The following is a 16695-nucleotide window of genomic DNA, read 5'->3' as shown; positions in this document are numbered from 1 at the left end:
AAACAAGAGGCAAGACTGGATCTAGACTCCAGGAGTCATAAAACAGTAGTACGTTCTAGTCACTGTAAAAGGTCTCTTGTTGATTTTTGACTAACTCCATTTTCCCATCTCTAAAATGACACGGTTTACTTAGATACAAGGCTTAATACTTTTGAAATTTCTATTCAGTTAAAAGTACGTGATAACTGCAATTGTTTTTAGGCGTAAGTTATGAAAGTTATAATAAATAAATAGTATATTTTATTTGCAGTAGCCTCAAAATACGTACCTAACTGAAAATTAACTTGCAGATAGGTAAGGTTAGTTCCTACTCTTATTTTTAAAAAAGGAAAGAAAAAGGTTAGTAGCTTATCAGTTCTCTACAATCCTGTGTACTTGTATTTGGAGTGCTGGAACTACCAGGTTCAACTACTACAGCTTTTAAGGGCTTATAATCAAGAGTATTTAAAATTAAAAAGTGGGTGTGGAACCCAAATCATTTTTTAGTTAATTTTAGTCACAACTGAGTTGTTTTTTTTTTTTTTTTCAGATGGAAGCTGAAAGCAAAAGGCTTGGGATTTCTCTCTTTCTTTCATTTATTTATTTATTTATTTTTTAAAGACAGGGTTTCATCCAGGGTGGAGTGCAGTCGCGCGATCACAGCTCACTGCAGCCTCAAACTCCTGGGCTCAAGGAATCCTTCCGCCTCAGCATCCCAAGTAGCTGGGACTACAGAACACACCACCATGCCTGGCTAATTTATTTGCTGCTTCTTTTTTTGTAGAGATGGGGGCCTCATCATCTTGCCCAGGCTGGTCTTCAACTCCTGGCCTAGTGCTGGGATTACAGGCATGAGCCACGGTGCCCAGGCAGGATTGGAATTTTTACCATTAACTTCAATTTATTCTATTTCAATCCCAGTTTTCTCATTAAAAAAAGAAAAGGTGTAAAAGAGAAAAAAGTTATACAACACACCTATATATCCCACTATCTTTCTGCTATATCCAGGAGGATAAACAACCAGCTTTAACCCAGGAAACTACTATCTCTAATTAAGTATATCAGAATGGAAGCACTGTAGGCTGAAAAGACTGCATACACAAAGAACTTCTACAGGTGGGTTCTGGACATATTAACACAAAAGCAGTCTTTTGTGTTAATAAAAAGTCTTATTCAAGTAAGTTTTTCATCCACAGGTTTTGTTAACTGGTACATTTTTACATAGACTTGGCGCATAACTTTATTTACACCATCAGTGTCTTATCAATGTCTAACATTCTCCCAAGATGATGTCATTAAGGTAGTAAAAGGACCAAGATAAACTTCAGTGATTTTTGAGAAACAAAAAAACCGGTGGGTGGGAAATAACTTTCATGGATTTACAGACGATCATTTTATATTAGGTTTGCCAGGCCACAGTTAATTTGTAATGAAAGGGAATTTAGAGCTACAGATTAGTTTTCATGAATGGTACAGAGAATGAAATGATTTGATGAATCTGAATCACTGAGACTAGAAACAATTTTCGTATCAAAAGTTTATAGTTTCAGGGTTTATGGGTAGAAGAGAGGGTTTCGGATTTTTAGTACTTACTGATCATTAAAAAGTATCAAGATTTTAAAATGTTTTTCTAACATAGATTATGTTCAAATAATAATATGACACTGAGAGAAGGTGCAAAAAATCATTTGGTAGAAAATCAAAAAATTTTAAAAAATAAAATGTTCAGCATTCATCTAGCATTTAGTTCTTATTTTTGCTTTTCATAAAATGCAACAGAGAATCAATTTTATTTTCAATTATTTAATGTATTTAGCCTCAAAAGATGAAACATGCACGGGCACCTTTAATATGAATGGCAAAGAAAACAACCAATTTTAATGGCTTGGTTTTAGTAGATGATCAGTTTGAAAGATAATTATTTACAATGCTGAAATGAGAACTGATCATTTTTCTCAAAACGTTTTTCAGGTTAAAAAAAAATCTTTATTAGTTGTATCTTCCCTTAATGACAGGGTTCAGGGGCAAGACTTAAGCTAGCCAACTCAGACTACATCACAGAATGCAACCAAATGTTTGCTCAATTAGTAAGTTAACATCATAAAAATAAGTTTTAACTGTGGACGATTTTAAAGCAGCAAAACTGCCGAATCTTTAAAAAACTGGGAACTGCCACAGCTCTTTTAATGAACACGTGCCCCGGATACGCTACCAAGGAACTAATAAGGTTTTAGGCATCGTTTTGTTTTGTTTTGGTATTACTAATGTCTGCAGGCTTTCAGCGTTAGGTCTCTCTCTGTAACCCACAGCAGGGCCTAGAACATGAGGCGGTTGCGCGTGAGCAGTATTTCTTTTTTTAACTCCAGGAAATGCCCCGCAAACGATAAACGCTAAGAGCCCGACTGACATCCTTCTTGCCCTTCCATCTCTTCTTTACGAAAACGGTTATAACCCTGGCGGGACCAGGGGTGGAACATTGTGGTTTTGAAGGGACAGAGCGAGTGCGTGGGTGCGTGAGAACACGGCAGGAAGGGGCAACGAGACGTGACCACTAAGCAGGGGGGAAGGATGTTGCCTCTTCTAGGGCGGGAAGAGACTGCGAGAGGTGCTGTTATGCATGACCAAGGCTGGCACGCGGGGAAGATGGTGATGGCCGCAGGACAGGGTGAATGCGAGGGATTCCCTGTTAAGGGGCAGCGTTCGTGGCCGCCTCCGGTGAACGATTCGGGAGCAACGAAAAGGGTGAGGCACTGAACCCGGGAATTCCTGACCGAAAGAGAAAAAAGGGCGCCGAGAAACAGGGTTATTATGGGATGGCTGAAGGGGCTCCCTAGGAAAAATTACAGGATCTTCCTCACCCGCCAATTGCTGTACAGTCTCTTCACTCGCCGATAATAAGCGTCTTTGTCCAGAGTCACAGCCATAGCCCCAGACGCCGCTTCTCCTCGGGTTCCGAGAATCACGCGAGGTCCCGGCTCCGCCACCCGCTCTCGGCCCAGGAATCCCGCACTCTCCCAATGACCCGGAAGTATCGACCTCAAAGATGCCCTTTCCGCTTCCGGGTCCCGACAGCGTTAGGGATTTCTTTTTTTTTTTTTTTTTCCCCCAATCCTCTTTCGGATGGGCGGGGGAAAGACAGAAAGAAAAACAGGGGAAAATCAACAAAATGTGCAAGGCAAACAGTCGATTTTCGCGGGGTTTTCTTGTCAACTTCGCCACTGCCGCACGCGAATCGACGTCGTCACGTGACGCTCTGCCTCCGCCCTTAACTCAGCCCAGCCGCGGTTTCCAGGACCTCAAGACTTTTTGCTTAGGCGGCAGCCGCTAGGCGAAGTGAAGGAGGTGGTGCCTGCACCGCCCCACAAGAGCTGCCGCGCGCGGGTGTAATAGCTCCACCCCATTTGCAAAGGAAGGGGGAGCGGAAAGAGCGGGATCTAGCGTGGGATAAAAGTGGTAATACTACAGTGTAACTGGGCATGCGCCCCTCCTGGAAATGATGGGAATGCAAAAGCCTTTAACTGCTCCAGAGCTGGAGGGATCCTCGGTGCCAGGATGCTGGGTCGAGCCGCGGGGACAGAGAACTCATACCAGGGAAATGGAGCCCAGCCTCGCGATAAACTACGACCCAAGCTATGGGGAGGAACCTAGCTTTCGAAAGGAAAATAGTATGTCCAAGCTTTAACTGAGCAGTGGGATAGTATAAGTCAGAGGAAACAAATGACCTGAGGGGCTCCACAAACTTTTAGTTCCTTCCCACAACCCCAACGCCTGAGCCAGTCGTGGCAGCATCCTTCCAGTGAGCCAGTCCCCTTGCTGCAGTTCATGAAAACTGACACTATTCTAGGGATTACCCCAAATAACCGTTACTTCAGTTAATTACTAACAAAATGTAAATGGTTCCTGATGACATTCTTGCTCCCCGTCTCTTTTAAAAACTTGGAGTTTGAATCCAGAAGTTTGCCTACCTAGCATTTACCTTAAATAATTCCCTTGCCTTTAGCCAGCTGGACAGTCTACATTTATATATACCCTTTAGAGGAGTACAGATGACTTGTCTGCTCTATCCAAGGTAACTTAGTATGAATAGTATTGAACTTCAGGAAAGTGGTGCTGAAATTACCCACTATGAACAACTCAAAATCAATGCTTACATTGGGTTTGAGCAAATATAGAACCAAGGAAGAGTGGAAAAGGATTAACTTAAATTTATTAATGCCAAGGGAAGGAAGGTAACAGTTCCTGACCCTCCAGCTGTATCCACAGTTCGGCCAGGAACAGGCTCTGCCAGAGGCTAGGGCCAGCGCTACATAGTCTGTGGTTAATGGAGGTGACTAGGGAGGGGTGAGCGCACCAGCTGCTCTAGTCTCCTTTCCTTCCCCAGAAATGAGGAAGTGGTCATGTATTATTTTAGGAGTTCCCCTGCCCACCCAATCCTCTCATAATTGGGAGCAATCAGGTACATTTTTTTTTTCCTTTTCACCTCCTGGAGTCCTGGACTTCCCCACATCTCCCCTGCCCCTCCCACGTTTCCATAGTCCAAGGGCCAGAGTAAATGAAAAATACAGCAGCCGCCCAAGCAATGGGGCCCATGCTGGGGCTTCAGTCATCAGCATCTTCACTGGAGTCTGAGTTAGCTGGCATCATAGGATCATCAATGAGTGAGAAGTCCCTTTCTGAGCTATCATAGCCCTGAGATAAATCATCATCATCTTCTTCATCCTCATCGTCATCCTCCTCAGGTTGCAGTGGTGGCAACCGCAAGGTAGTACCAGAGGCGGTAGTCGCTGGTGAAGAGGGGTAGCCAGGGGCTCTCAAGCCTGGATGGTGATGGTGGTGATGGTGGGGGTGGGGGTGGTGGTGGTGGTGATGAAGCATGGTGCTGGAGTCTACATGAGGGGATGATGCTGCACCACCCATCACAAATGGCATAAAAGGCAAAGATGCAGAAGTGGCACTGCTGTGACCCAAAGATGATACAGACTGTAGGCCACTACTGCTGTGTTGGAACGTGTTATGCAGAGATAGAGACCCAGTGCTTCCACCCTGCATGAGGGCCATCATCTTAGAAAGGTCTGGTCGCATCCTACGGGCCCGCTTCTTGCTGCTCTCTGGTGCAATTGGCCCTGGCAAAACCCGGTTGAACACTGTTTCAGTGTGATGACCCTAGGAGGAAAGAATAGAAGATAATAAAAAGAATGGGGAAAAAAGAAAAGAAACCAAAGCCAATGGAGTCCTAGCTTACAATGCTTTTTTACTGAATGTACTTTAGAAGAGGCAAAACAAGCATAGCCATACTAGGCTTGATTGGTGGTAATGGGAAGGAGGAAATGCTGGACTTAGCTGGTTGAAACATTCTGATACTGAAGGTAACATCAATGATTTCGTACTGAAACTCATATTAACCAGCTTTTGCTTTTTTCACCCATGACTATATTGTATCTTCAGTCAACCATTTCACAAATGCTTACCTTTGTTAAGAAGGGGTGTGGGTAAGACAATGAATGAATTAGTAAATGCACATAAAAAAAAAACACTTAAGTGTCGCCTGATGGCAAGTTGTTCACCTGTTCTTACTATGTGAAGTGTAGCACAACTATATTGACATTTACAATAATATCCTCTATTAGCACATCAAAGCAGGGTGAATTCAAGACAGGTCAAAGACTTCTAAATGTCTAGAACACCAAAAAACTGTCAGAAACTCCTCACCAAATTTAGTAAAATAATAATTTTTGTTCCACATTGATAAAAAACATATATCTGAATTTTAAATGGCTTCTTCTAGATGTTCTGACTAAAAATTCTGATTAAATTCATTGAAGCTAGAAGTTATTCCTGCAGGTTCCAGGAATAACGTAGTGCTAGATTCACTGTCAATTCTATATTAAGAATTCTGGGCCGGGCGTGGTGGCTCATGCCTGTAATCCCAGCACTTTGGGAGGCTGAGGCAGGCAGATCACTTGAGGTTAGGAGTTCGAGACCACCCTCGCCAACATGGCGAAACTCTGTCTCTACTAAAAATATCAAAATTAGCTGAGTGTCAGCCAGGCGTGGTGGCTCACGCCTGTAATCCTAGCACTTTGGGAGGCTGAAGCAGGCAGATCACCTGAGGTCGGGAGTTTGAGACCAGCCTGACCAACATGGAGAAACTCCATCTCTACTAAAAATACAAAAAATTAGCTGGGTATGGTGCCACATGCCTGTAATCCCAGCTACTGGGGAAGCTGAAGCAGGAAAGTCGCTTGAACCCAGGAGGCAGAGATCGCGGTGAGCCGAGATCGTGCCATTGTACTCCAGCCTGGGCAACAAGAGTGAAACTCTGTCTCAAAAAAAAAAAAAAAAAAAAAAAAAAAAAAAAAAAAAAATTAGCTGGGTGTGGTGGTGCATGGCTGCAATCCCAGTTACTCAGAAGGCTGAGGCAGGAGAATCGCTTAAACCCAGGAGGCGGAGGTTGCAGTGAGCTGAGATCATGCCACTGCACTCCAGCCTGGGTAACAGAACGAGACTCTGTCTCAAAAAATAAATAAATAAATAAATTCTGTACTAGTCATATTAGGATTTTCTGTGATTTTCTATGATATTTCTTAAGAGTTTCAATTGACTATAAGGGAGTAGCAGAAGTACTTGAGGTAAAAATAGGTAACAGTGAAGGAAAAGCCCTTCTTACAGGCTGCTCTCTAATGTTAAATTGAAGACAGAGATGGCATTATCCTTCTAGCCACCAGCCTTTCCCATGTCAACCATTCTGTTTATTGCACTCTTGTTCTCATCGAGGCTAACAGGGAAAACTGAAACATTCTTCCGTGGTAACACTTCCATCAATATAAAAATAAGCCTCATAAATCTACATATATTTTGCATTTCAAACTTGTTAAATGCAAAATACTGATAGTTTACTTTAAAATTAATTTTGTTAAAAGATATTCCATGTGGTTATGCAGACACATAAATATATGTGTATGCACATAGCCTTCCATATCCATGGATTCAACCATCTGTGGATTGAAAATATTTGAAAACAACAAAAAACTAGGCCGGGCGCGGTGGCTCAAGCCTGTAATCCCAGCACTTTGGGAGGCCGAGACGGGTGGATCACGACGTCAGGAGATCGAGACCATCCTGGCTAACACGGTGAAACCCCGTCTCTACTAAAAAATACAAAAACTAGCCGGGCGAGGTGGCGGGCGCCTGTAGTCCCAGCTACTCGGGAGGCTGAGGCAGGAGAATGGCGTGAACCCGGGAGGCGGAGCTTGCAGTGAGCTGAGATCCGGCCACTGCACTGCAGCCTGGGTGACAGAGCGAGACTCCGTCTCAAAAAAAAAAAAAAAAACAAAAAACAAAAAACTAAAAAAGAAAAAGAGAAAATAATACAAATTTTAAAACAATACAGTGTAACAACTATTTACATAGCATTTATATTGTGTTAGGTATTATAAGTAATCAAGAGATTAAAGTATATCAGAGGAAGTGTGTAGGTTACATGGAAATACTACATGATTTTATATTTATTTATTTATTTATTTATTTATTTATTTATTTATTATTTTTAAGACAGGGTCTCACACTCTATTGCCCAGGCTGGAGTGCAGTGGCATCATCATGGCTCACTGCAGCCTCAGCCTCTGGGCTCAAGTGATCCTCCTGCCTCAGCTTCCCCATAGCTGAGACTACAGGATTGCACCACCAGGCCCAGCTAATTTTTTTTATTTTTTGTAGAGATAAGGTCCCAGTGGGGTCCCCAGGCTGGTCTTGAACTCCTGGGTACAAGTGATCCTCTTGCCTCAGCGTCCCAAAGTGCTGGGATTACAGGTAAGAGCCGCCACACCTGCCCCTACACCATTTTATATATAAAGGACTTCAGCATCCACGGATTCTGGTATCTGGGGGGGTCCTGGAACCAATCCCTCACAGATACCGAGGGATGACTATATGTGTATAAAGATTTCTGTAGAAGATCAAATGGGGGAATGATTAGATAAGGCAAGTGCTAATCCATTTTAAATGACTCTACCAAACAATGATTTATGTATGCTTTAAAAATACAACTACTGACCAGGCGCTATGGCTCACGTCTGTAATCCCAACACTTTGGGAGGCTGAGGCGGATCACGAGGTCAGTAGTTCGAGACCAGCCTGACCAACATAGTGAAACCCCGTCTCTACTAAAAATACAAAAATTGGCTGGGCGTGGTGGCACACACCTGTAATCCCAGCTACTTGGGAGGCTGAGGCAGGAGAATCACTTGAACCTGGGAGGTGGAGGTTACAGTGAGCTGAGATCAGTCCATTGCACTCCGCCTGGGCAACAGAGCGAGACTCCGTCTCAAAGGAAAAAAAAATTACTATTGACCGGGCACAGTGGCTCATGCCTGTAATCCCAGTACTTTGGGAGGCTGAGGCAGGTGGATCACCTGAGGTTGGGAGTTTGAGAAGAGTCTGGCCAACATGGCAAACCTTCTTCCTATTAAAAATACAAAAATTAGCTGGGCATGGTAGCATGCACCAGTGGTCCCAGCTACTCGGGAGACTGAGGCAAGAGAATCACTTGAACCGGGGATGCAGAAGTTGCCATGAGCTGAGATTGTGCCACTGCACTCCAGCCTGGGTGACAGGGCAAGACTCTGTCTCAAAAAAATAAAAAATTAAAAAAAAATACAATTATTGCAGAAAGTAAGGTAAGCATAGCCAAGAGAAACTTTTGCAGTTGTAATCTGGTGGAAAGAAGAAACTATGGGTACTTAATCCACCAAATGGCCTATTATCCATCATAAAAGTATAAGTAAATTTGAAAATACAGAATAACTTAATGGCCAAATTTATTATTACAAATTATAAAACATAGTTTCCTCTGCTTTTTCCATTACTGGCATATTATTAGTGATTCTCAACCTTTTATATATTGGGAAATCTCATGACTATTTTCCTTAGTAGACTTGTCCAAACACTTCTAAAATATATAGAATTAGAAAACTTAAGGCCGGGTGCAGTGGCTCAAGCCTGTAATCCCAACATTTTGGGAGGCCGAGGTGGGTGGATCACGAGGTCAGGAGTTCAAGACCAGCCTGGCCAAGATGGTGAAACCCCATCTCTACTAAAAATACAAAAATTAGCCAGGCGCAGTAGCAGGTGCCTGTAATCCCAGCTACTCAGGAGGCTGACGCAGGAGAATGCTTGAACCCAAGATTGCACCCGAGATTGCACTACTGCACTCCAGCCTGGGCGACAGCAGAGTGAGACTCTGTCTCAAAACCAAAACCAAAACCGAAACCAAAAACAAAAAACAAAAAAACTGGTTTCCTTATTGGTGAACGCAAGATAATTTTTCACAGAAACATACATAGGAAAAAAGATAAATAACATTAGTCACAATCATCATTGAAAGCCTTTAATGTCACATCTAGTGTGGGAACAGAGTGGTAATGCTGCAATTTCTCTCACCTTTTTCCCATTTCTAGAGTTAGCTGTCTGTACTGGTTCCATTCCCAAACAGTTCAATTCTGCCTTATTATTTTTTTTACATCTTTGCCACTTCTGTTTTCTGCGATCTTCCATATACTGCAATAGAAAAAAGTCAGTTATCCTACAGGAATAGAAATTTTCTGTGGAGTAATTATTAAAGTACTAGTGTCTTTTGTTTGATAATAAATGCTTATTTTATAGATAAAGGATTAATCCTAGTGGAAAACTGTCATTAAGTGGGATCTCTCCAAAAAATATTAGGTGGTTTATATAATAGTTCAATAGTAAATATTTGCCTAGCACTTAAGGTACTTCAACATTATTTTATTTTGGGCATCACAACTGTGAGGTTGGAAGACTGGGTATTACTAATTATTACCCTTATCTTGCAGATACAGAAATGATGATATAGTATGTCATACTTTCTCTTTCTCATGCAGCTTAAATACCGAAGGAATGACTTTAAATCTTGCTGGATGGGACTGCCACTCACCGCTAGAAATCGGGGATCAACAGCAAACTCTGGATGACCCTGTAACCACATCTCCAGTTCAGCCCGGCGAGGGGCATCCTCACCCACCAGCAAAGTACCATCCACCTTATTGATGACGGGGATCCGGGTCTCCAGGTCCACATCAAGGTGATTAGGCTCTTCCATGCACTCCACCTCCAGCTGCAAACCCAGAATCCACCCCCATGAGCACATACTCTTCTTTGGGGGAGGGAGGGAGGGGGAGCAGAGCCAATGGTAGTCATGAAATGACTCTAGTATTTTCCATTCCCTCAATCCCACTGCCTTCATCAATTATTGGGAATAAAAAGACAATCTAATCATCAGGTTAAAGACTTTCTCTACCACCCACCTCTACCAGCTTCTTTCTGTTCCCCTTCTTCTTATGAAACAGTGGATGTCCATCTCCCATTACTCCATTCGCCATCAACTTGTGCTTCTGGAATGTTAACTTCAATCCTTCCTCCTAGGAACACAAGCCACCCACTCAAGACATCATATGGTACATGTTTTTCAAAGTAAAGATTAAGCTTTGAGGGATGTGGGCTATAAATCATCCTCTTGCCCAACGATGGTGAGAAGGAAGGCCATCTGACTAAAGGGTAAAATTAGAAATACAAGAAAACATATACACTTTTTCCTTAGAAAGATTTCACTTCTTCACCTAGTGCCCCTCAGCATTTACGAGAAAGAGTTTATTTCAACAACACCCAATGCAGGGTAAAACTCCCTACCTGGTGTCTCCGTATTAGCATGGCAATTCATCACAGGGGCAAAATCCTGCTATTTCTAAACATACTAATTTAAGAAACTTTTTATTGTTGAATATTAATAGGATTAATAATCAATAGGGTTCAATAAGGAAAACAACCAGGAAAAATGACTCTTCCTAAATAGATCTTTGTAAGCTCTGTGTTCTCATTTTTAAAATTAGCTAACCAAATGAGTTTAGTAACCTATTAGTAAAATTAGTTACAGCAAGGATTCCAGCCTCCTTCCCCACTTCCCAATGCCCATATGCTGAGCTTACATCTTTGATTTGAACTGTAAACTCCTTTTCATCGATGCCTCGGCGAAGTTTGGTGAACTGGGCTGCCGCTGTGGTGACTGCGGATGCTTCCTCCTCTGCCATGGAAGCTGCACTACTACTTCGTGGTGTGGGGACTGGAGAGTCACCATATTCTCCAGGAGTCAATGAGGGACTGTCTAGCAAGTGGTTGCCTGGCCCCAGAATTCCTCCTGTTACCATTTCCTGGCTCCTACGGCTAGAAGGCCACTTCCCTGAGAGTACGGCCTGGCAGACGAGGTCAATACGGTTTATCAGGACACGATCCTGAATGGGGAAAGAAAGAAATACCATTTTAAGAGTCTGAGTACTAGCTGTGTGATCCTGTGATACTCAACAGCGCCATCACTACCAGGATGGGTAAAAATCATAAGGCAGAAAGGAGGAAGTTAATACTATTAAGATTCCTAAGTTGACTGGGAAGTTTCCTGGGAAAAAAAAAATGCAGCAATAAACACAATTTTAAAAAACCAGAACCAGGCCGGGCGCGGTGGCTCATGCCTGTAATCCCAGCACTTTGGGAGGCCGAGACGGGCGGATCACGAGATCAGGAGATCGAGACCATCCTGGCTAACTTGGTGAAACCCCGTCTCTACTAAAAAATACAAAAAGCTAGCTGGACGTGGTGGCGGGCGCCTGTAGTCCCAGCTACTCGGGAGGCTGAGGCAGGAGAATGGCGTAAACCCAGGAGGCGGAGCTTGCAGTGAGCTGAGATTCGGCCACTGTACTCCAGCCCGGGCGACAGAGCGAGACGCCATCTCAAAAAAAAAAAAAAACAACAACAAAAAAACCCAGAACCATATGTTCCTTGTTCCCTGGATATAATGTTACACTGTATTTCTGGACTCTACATGTCCAGGGATGAGGCTGTTTGTTACCTTGGGCCACTCAGAGGCTCTTTGTCTTTCTTGCAGTAGCAGAAGCTCAGGGGTCATTTGTTCTCCATCTTCATTTGGGAACCCATCTTGGGACATAGTGAGGGACAGGAGACTCTCTTCATCATAGAGCTTTGAGCGGGACTGGTCAGCTGGTAAGAGATCCCACAGAATGTGTGAGAAAAGATGGAAGAATAATGTCATATGGTAATGATATTATATGCGCTTTGAATAAAGGCCTAAAGAATAACAGGTCTCTTTTAACATTTTATCAAATCAAAATCAAAATCTCTCTCAAGAGGATGCATTTCGAAAAGGGAAAGAGAAGAGAGGGGGAAACAGGGAAGAGGGCCAACAGCCTGTCGCATGCACTCACTTAGCTTCTCTTCCTTCTCGTCCTCACTCTCATCAGTGCTGGAGCTGGAGCTGGATGAGGATGAGGAAGAAGAAGATGATGGTGACAGCTTGCTCAAGTCCAGCTCAGAGTCTGAATCATCCTCATCCTCCAGTTTGACTGGTGGAACACTCCGAGAAACCAGAGGGGTAGTATCAGAGGGGGCTACTCGCATCTCATAGTCTTGTGGGGTTGGTCGGCTCCTGGCCACCACCTCATGCTCTAGCTTTAAAGTCAGACTCTCCAGACTGGGGACCTGGGCAGCTGTCTCCTCGGGTGACTTTTCAACAGGAGCATCTGGGCGCAGGGGCAATGGTGAGGCAGTGCGTGAGGTATACTGCTGGTGCAGCAGTGGAGTAGAGCAGCGTGACAAGGATGGAGCTGGTGCTCCTGCTTGATGGTTCTGCATATAATTCATACGGGCAGCCAGAAAAGAGAAGTCTGGGTCCTGCATGATGTTGCAGTCTGTTTGGCTCACCCCATGGCGGGCTGCCCCTCGTAGAAGCTCCCCATCATGCCGAACAGGCTCCCACCATTTGGGCAATTCAGGACCAGGAGGCTGACACAATGCCAGTCGATCTTCCAAAAGGGGGTGGCATAAAACTTGTTCCCGTAAGCGCCGAAGCAATTCTATACGGTAAAGAGTCCGTGAGGCCCTCTCCTCAGTGATGGGCTCAATGAACAGATTAGGGTCTGGGGGTTCTGCAAGAGACAGGAGTAGAAGAAGAAATTAACAGAGTTGCTTCTGTTGGCGTCCATCCCCACCCACTCTGCAATCCTGCTTACCATCTCCAGCTGCTGGGGGAAGGCGGCATACTTGGCGGCACATGGCCACAAAGCCATGGAAGTACTTGGTAAGGCTTTCATCTGTTTTTTTGTCTAGTCGAGCAAAAGTGCGGAAGCGATCCCAATGGAACTGCATGGTGTCAGGGTCATATTCCACACCAAACGTAGACACCACTCGATAAAAATCAGTTTGTTCACGCCTTGTCCATCTACAAAAGGAAAAGTAGGGCAACAATAATCAGAAGAACACAAGAAAACTGGTTATTTTTTAATGTGTTTTAGAATATCTGAAAACACAAAAATTGAAAGTAGATGCAAAAAAAAAAAAAAAAAAGAAAGGCCCAGAAGAAGCAGTGAGAGGTACTCTGTAATGAGTAAGAATTACAGAGCCAAGGGGGAAAATGGCACAGGCAAATATCAATGAGAATGTCTATACAGGAGGCCTACCTGAGAGTTAATGATTACTGTACACAAGTGAGGTTTTAATTTCTACAGGTTTAACCACCCAAAGCAGAAAAAATGGTCCCTCTTTAGAGAATTCCAAATAAATCCTTCCTGAGATGGCTTTCAGTATAGGGACCATAACTGAAGACATAGATCAGCACAGGTTCCCAGCTATATTTTACCGTTGTTGTTTCTCTCGCCGTGCAATTTCTTTCAGCTTGAAGGCTGCTTCACAACGCCGCCTTCGCCGGTCCCCACGTTCTGCAGCCTCTATCTTCATCTGTTCTCTCTTGTAGCTGCGCTGATATGCTGTTACTAGGCGCCGAAGTCTAGCTGTTAGGGCAGAGCCTGGAGGCCAGAATAAATGGCCTGGCTGTTGGGTCACCTGGGCTGTGGAAAACAAAGTAGAATGAATAGGAAGTATAGCAAGGGTAGTAGAGGCAATACTAGTATTTTAACCCACCCAAAGGCAAAGCTCTTAGAAATCCCAGGATAGGACAGAATTCAGTGAATAATTCCCCAACCCACCACCCCACACAGAATTATACTAGTTGACCTAGAAGTTTACCTTCATCTCCATCAATCACTGAGATCTCCTCATCCATCATCATCAAGGGATCACCCTAGAGAAGGAGATCCACCCAATAGGATGGAGCGGGGAGGGAAAGGGGGGGAAGTTGGCACTCTGAAATCACTTTCTTGTGTGTGTCCTTCTACGGCACCAAGGGATCAAGAAAAACTTCTAAAGAAATGTACCCCACAAAAACTTGGTAACAACCAACTAAAAGAACAAGAAAGTAGAACCTGAAAGGTCAGTTCCTATTAATGACTCGAAGATAATAGAAGTCAGGAATTTATTAGTCAAATAATATCCTTCAATGTCCGGCTCCTCCAAAAAGTTATCCCTGATCTCCCCCGACTGGCATTACAATCTTTTCCATTAATACTTTCTATTCTCAAATGGTATAATTCATTTTTTTTTTTTTTTTTTTTTTTTTTGAGACGGAGTCATGCTCTGTCGCCCAGGCTGGAGTACAGTGGCCGGATCTCAGCTCACTGCAAGCTCCGCCTCCCGGGTTCACGCCATTCTCCTGCCTCAGCCTCCCAAGTAGCTGGGACTACAGGCGCCCGCCACTTCGCCCGGCTAGTTTTTTGTATTTTTTAGTAGAGACGGGGTTTCACCGTGTTAGCCAGGATGGTCTCGATCTCCTGACCTCGTGATCCGCCCGTCTCGGCCTCCCAAAGTGCTGGGATTACAGGCTTGAGCCACCGCGCCCGGCCTTCATTTTCTACTTTGTATTATAAATTAACCAATATACTTCAAGATTCAGAGAATGGGAGAAGACTTAAAACTAGTAAGAGAGAAAAGTGAGACTCAAATGAGAATTCCTTACCTCATCATCTTGGTCCTTTGGGGGACCTTGGAGTGGTTTATATTCAGGATCTTCACAATCTTTATCAAAGTCAACCCTAAAATTATGCAGAGGCACAGAAAAATGTTAATAATGTATCTTCTATCACTAAGGGGACCTAGGATGAAGACCTAGCCACACGTATATCTAGCATGAAATAATCTTTATTAGTATTATTTTTGAGACAGGGTCTCACTCTGTCGCCCAGGCTGGAGTGTCATGGCCCTATCACAGCTCACCATAGCCTCAACCTCCTGGACTCAAGCGATCCTCCTCCCTCAGCCTCCTGAGTAGCTGGGACTACCGGTGTGCGCCACCACACCCAGCTAATTTTTATATTTTTTGTAGAAGTGGGGTTTTGCCATATTGCCCAGGCTCATCTCAAACTCCTGGGCTCAAGTGATTCACACGACTTGGCCTCCCAAAGTGCTGGGATTACAAGAGTGAGCCACCATGCCTAACCTGAGACGGAGTCTCACTCTGTCGTCCAGGCTGGATTCCAGCGGCACGATCTCAGTTCACTGCAACCTATGCCTCCCGAGTTCAAGCAATTCTCCTGCCTTAGCCTCCTGAGTAGCCGGGATCAATTTTTGTATTTTTAGTAGAGATGGGGTTTCGCCATGTTGCTCAGATTGGTCTCAAACCCTTGGGCTCAAGTGATCCCAGCCTGGCCTAGTCTTTATTTTATTTTATTTTATTCTATTTATTTATTTTTTGAAATGGAATCTTGTTCCATTGCCCAGGCTGGAGTGCAGTAGTGCCATCTCGGCTCACTGCAACCTCCGCCTCCCGGGTTCAAGTGTTTCTCCTGCCTCGGCCTCCTGAGTAGATGGCATTACAGGCATGCACCACCACTCCTGGCTAATTTTTTTTGTATTTTTAGTAGAGATGGGGTTTCACCTTATTGGCCAGGCTGGTCTCGAACTGCTGACCTTGTGATCCACCCACCGTGGCCTCCCAAAGGGCTGGGATTACAGGCATGAACCACAGTGCCTGGCTTAGTATTTAATTTCGTGTTCACAGGAATGGCAGGCCAGGTGCAAAACTTTGGGTCAGTCTGGTATAGCATCCAATGGAATAAAAATAATTACAAGAAATTGACAATTACCATTCATAATTGCTTGAATTTGAAACACTTTGATCGACACAGTTCCTTTTTCTTGACAGGACTTTTTATTATGTAATTCTTCCTCCTACCCAACTATTTACTTTTTATTACTTCATTTGAATGGCTCATGCTTTTTTGTTTTTATTACTTTGTTCTGAGCAGACAGGTGGCATAAATGATTTGCAATGAAAAAATAACCCAATTTCCTCTGAGGGTCCTACACTAGGCAAACTGAGGGTGTGATCATCAAAGAGAAATCTCTCAGTCATGATGGAATGGGTAGGTATTCATTAATTAAGCCAACTGTTTCACATGCCCCTCAGATCTTCATGTGAGAAGTTTTGTTAAACTCACTGGCACCCAAACCAGGGCAACACTGCCCTACCTGGTGGCTCAGTATTAGCATGGCAACTCATCATTGGGACATGTATTCAGGCAAAATAAGTACCTTTATGTGTCAGGTACCATTGGGAGATGATAAACCAGGGCTGAAAGTGCCTAAGGCTCTTCCACAGAAGCAACTTATAAGAGCTGCTGGCCATTATCTTTCAAGAGACCAGTTATCCTCTCAGCTACTGCAGCTGTATAGAAAAGTGTTGTAAACCAAACCAAATAGAACATCAAATAAGCCATTTACAAGTGACATTCATTTTCACCCTCA

At 43.7% G+C, this 16695-nt stretch overlaps 2 protein-coding genes and 2 non-coding genes across 10 annotated transcripts in view; all 4 read right to left on the bottom strand.

Annotated features, from left to right (window-relative positions):
- Positions 1-3883, bottom strand: part of SUPT16H (SPT16 homolog, facilitates chromatin remodeling subunit) — a 35345-nt gene extending 31462 nt beyond the window's left edge. Inside the window, exon 1 of the mRNA XM_050796490.1 lies at positions 2838-3883. Coding sequence (XP_050652447.1) covers positions 2838-2903 — 66 coding nt within the window. The 5' untranslated portion in view covers positions 2904-3883. The remainder of the gene's footprint in view (positions 1-2837) is intronic.
- A 286-nt stretch (positions 3884-4169) lies between these two features.
- CHD8 (chromodomain helicase DNA binding protein 8) overlaps positions 4170-16695 on the bottom strand; it is a 68969-nt gene continuing 56443 nt past the window's right edge. For 6 of the 7 annotated variants that reach the window (XM_050796480.1, XM_050796484.1, XM_050796482.1 and 3 more), the window contains 11 exons: positions 14909-14984; positions 14083-14137; positions 13697-13904; positions 13071-13279; positions 12267-12986; positions 11894-12042; positions 10980-11282; positions 10302-10415; positions 9932-10111; positions 9418-9534; positions 4170-5142 (listed from right to left, as the gene is read on the bottom strand). In XM_050796480.1, the coding sequence (XP_050652437.1) occupies positions 4579-5142; positions 9418-9534; positions 9932-10111; positions 10302-10415; positions 10980-11282; positions 11894-12042; positions 12267-12986; positions 13071-13279; positions 13697-13904; positions 14083-14137; positions 14909-14984 (2695 nt within the window). In that variant the 3' untranslated portion in view covers positions 4170-4578. The remainder of the gene's footprint in view (positions 5143-9417; positions 9535-9931; positions 10112-10301; positions 10416-10979; positions 11283-11893; positions 12043-12266; positions 12987-13070; positions 13280-13696; positions 13905-14082; positions 14138-14908; positions 14985-16695) is intronic. The other variant, XM_050796481.1, reaches the window with a different exon arrangement.
- LOC126960415 (small nucleolar RNA U6-53/MBII-28) lies at positions 10619-10722 on the bottom strand. Its single transcript, XR_007727964.1, has one exon. It is a non-coding gene; the product is annotated as a small nucleolar RNA U6-53/MBII-28 (small nucleolar RNA).
- LOC126960414 (small nucleolar RNA U6-53/MBII-28) lies at positions 16349-16458 on the bottom strand. The gene has a single exon (XR_007727963.1). It is a non-coding gene; the product is annotated as a small nucleolar RNA U6-53/MBII-28 (small nucleolar RNA).

This window comes from Macaca thibetana, chromosome 7, assembly GCF_024542745.1.
Source record: "Macaca thibetana thibetana isolate TM-01 chromosome 7, ASM2454274v1, whole genome shotgun sequence".
NCBI lineage: Eukaryota > Metazoa > Chordata > Mammalia > Primates > Cercopithecidae > Macaca > Macaca thibetana.
Note: the sequence above shows the minus strand (reverse complement) of the source record. Positions and strands in the feature narration are given on the sequence as shown.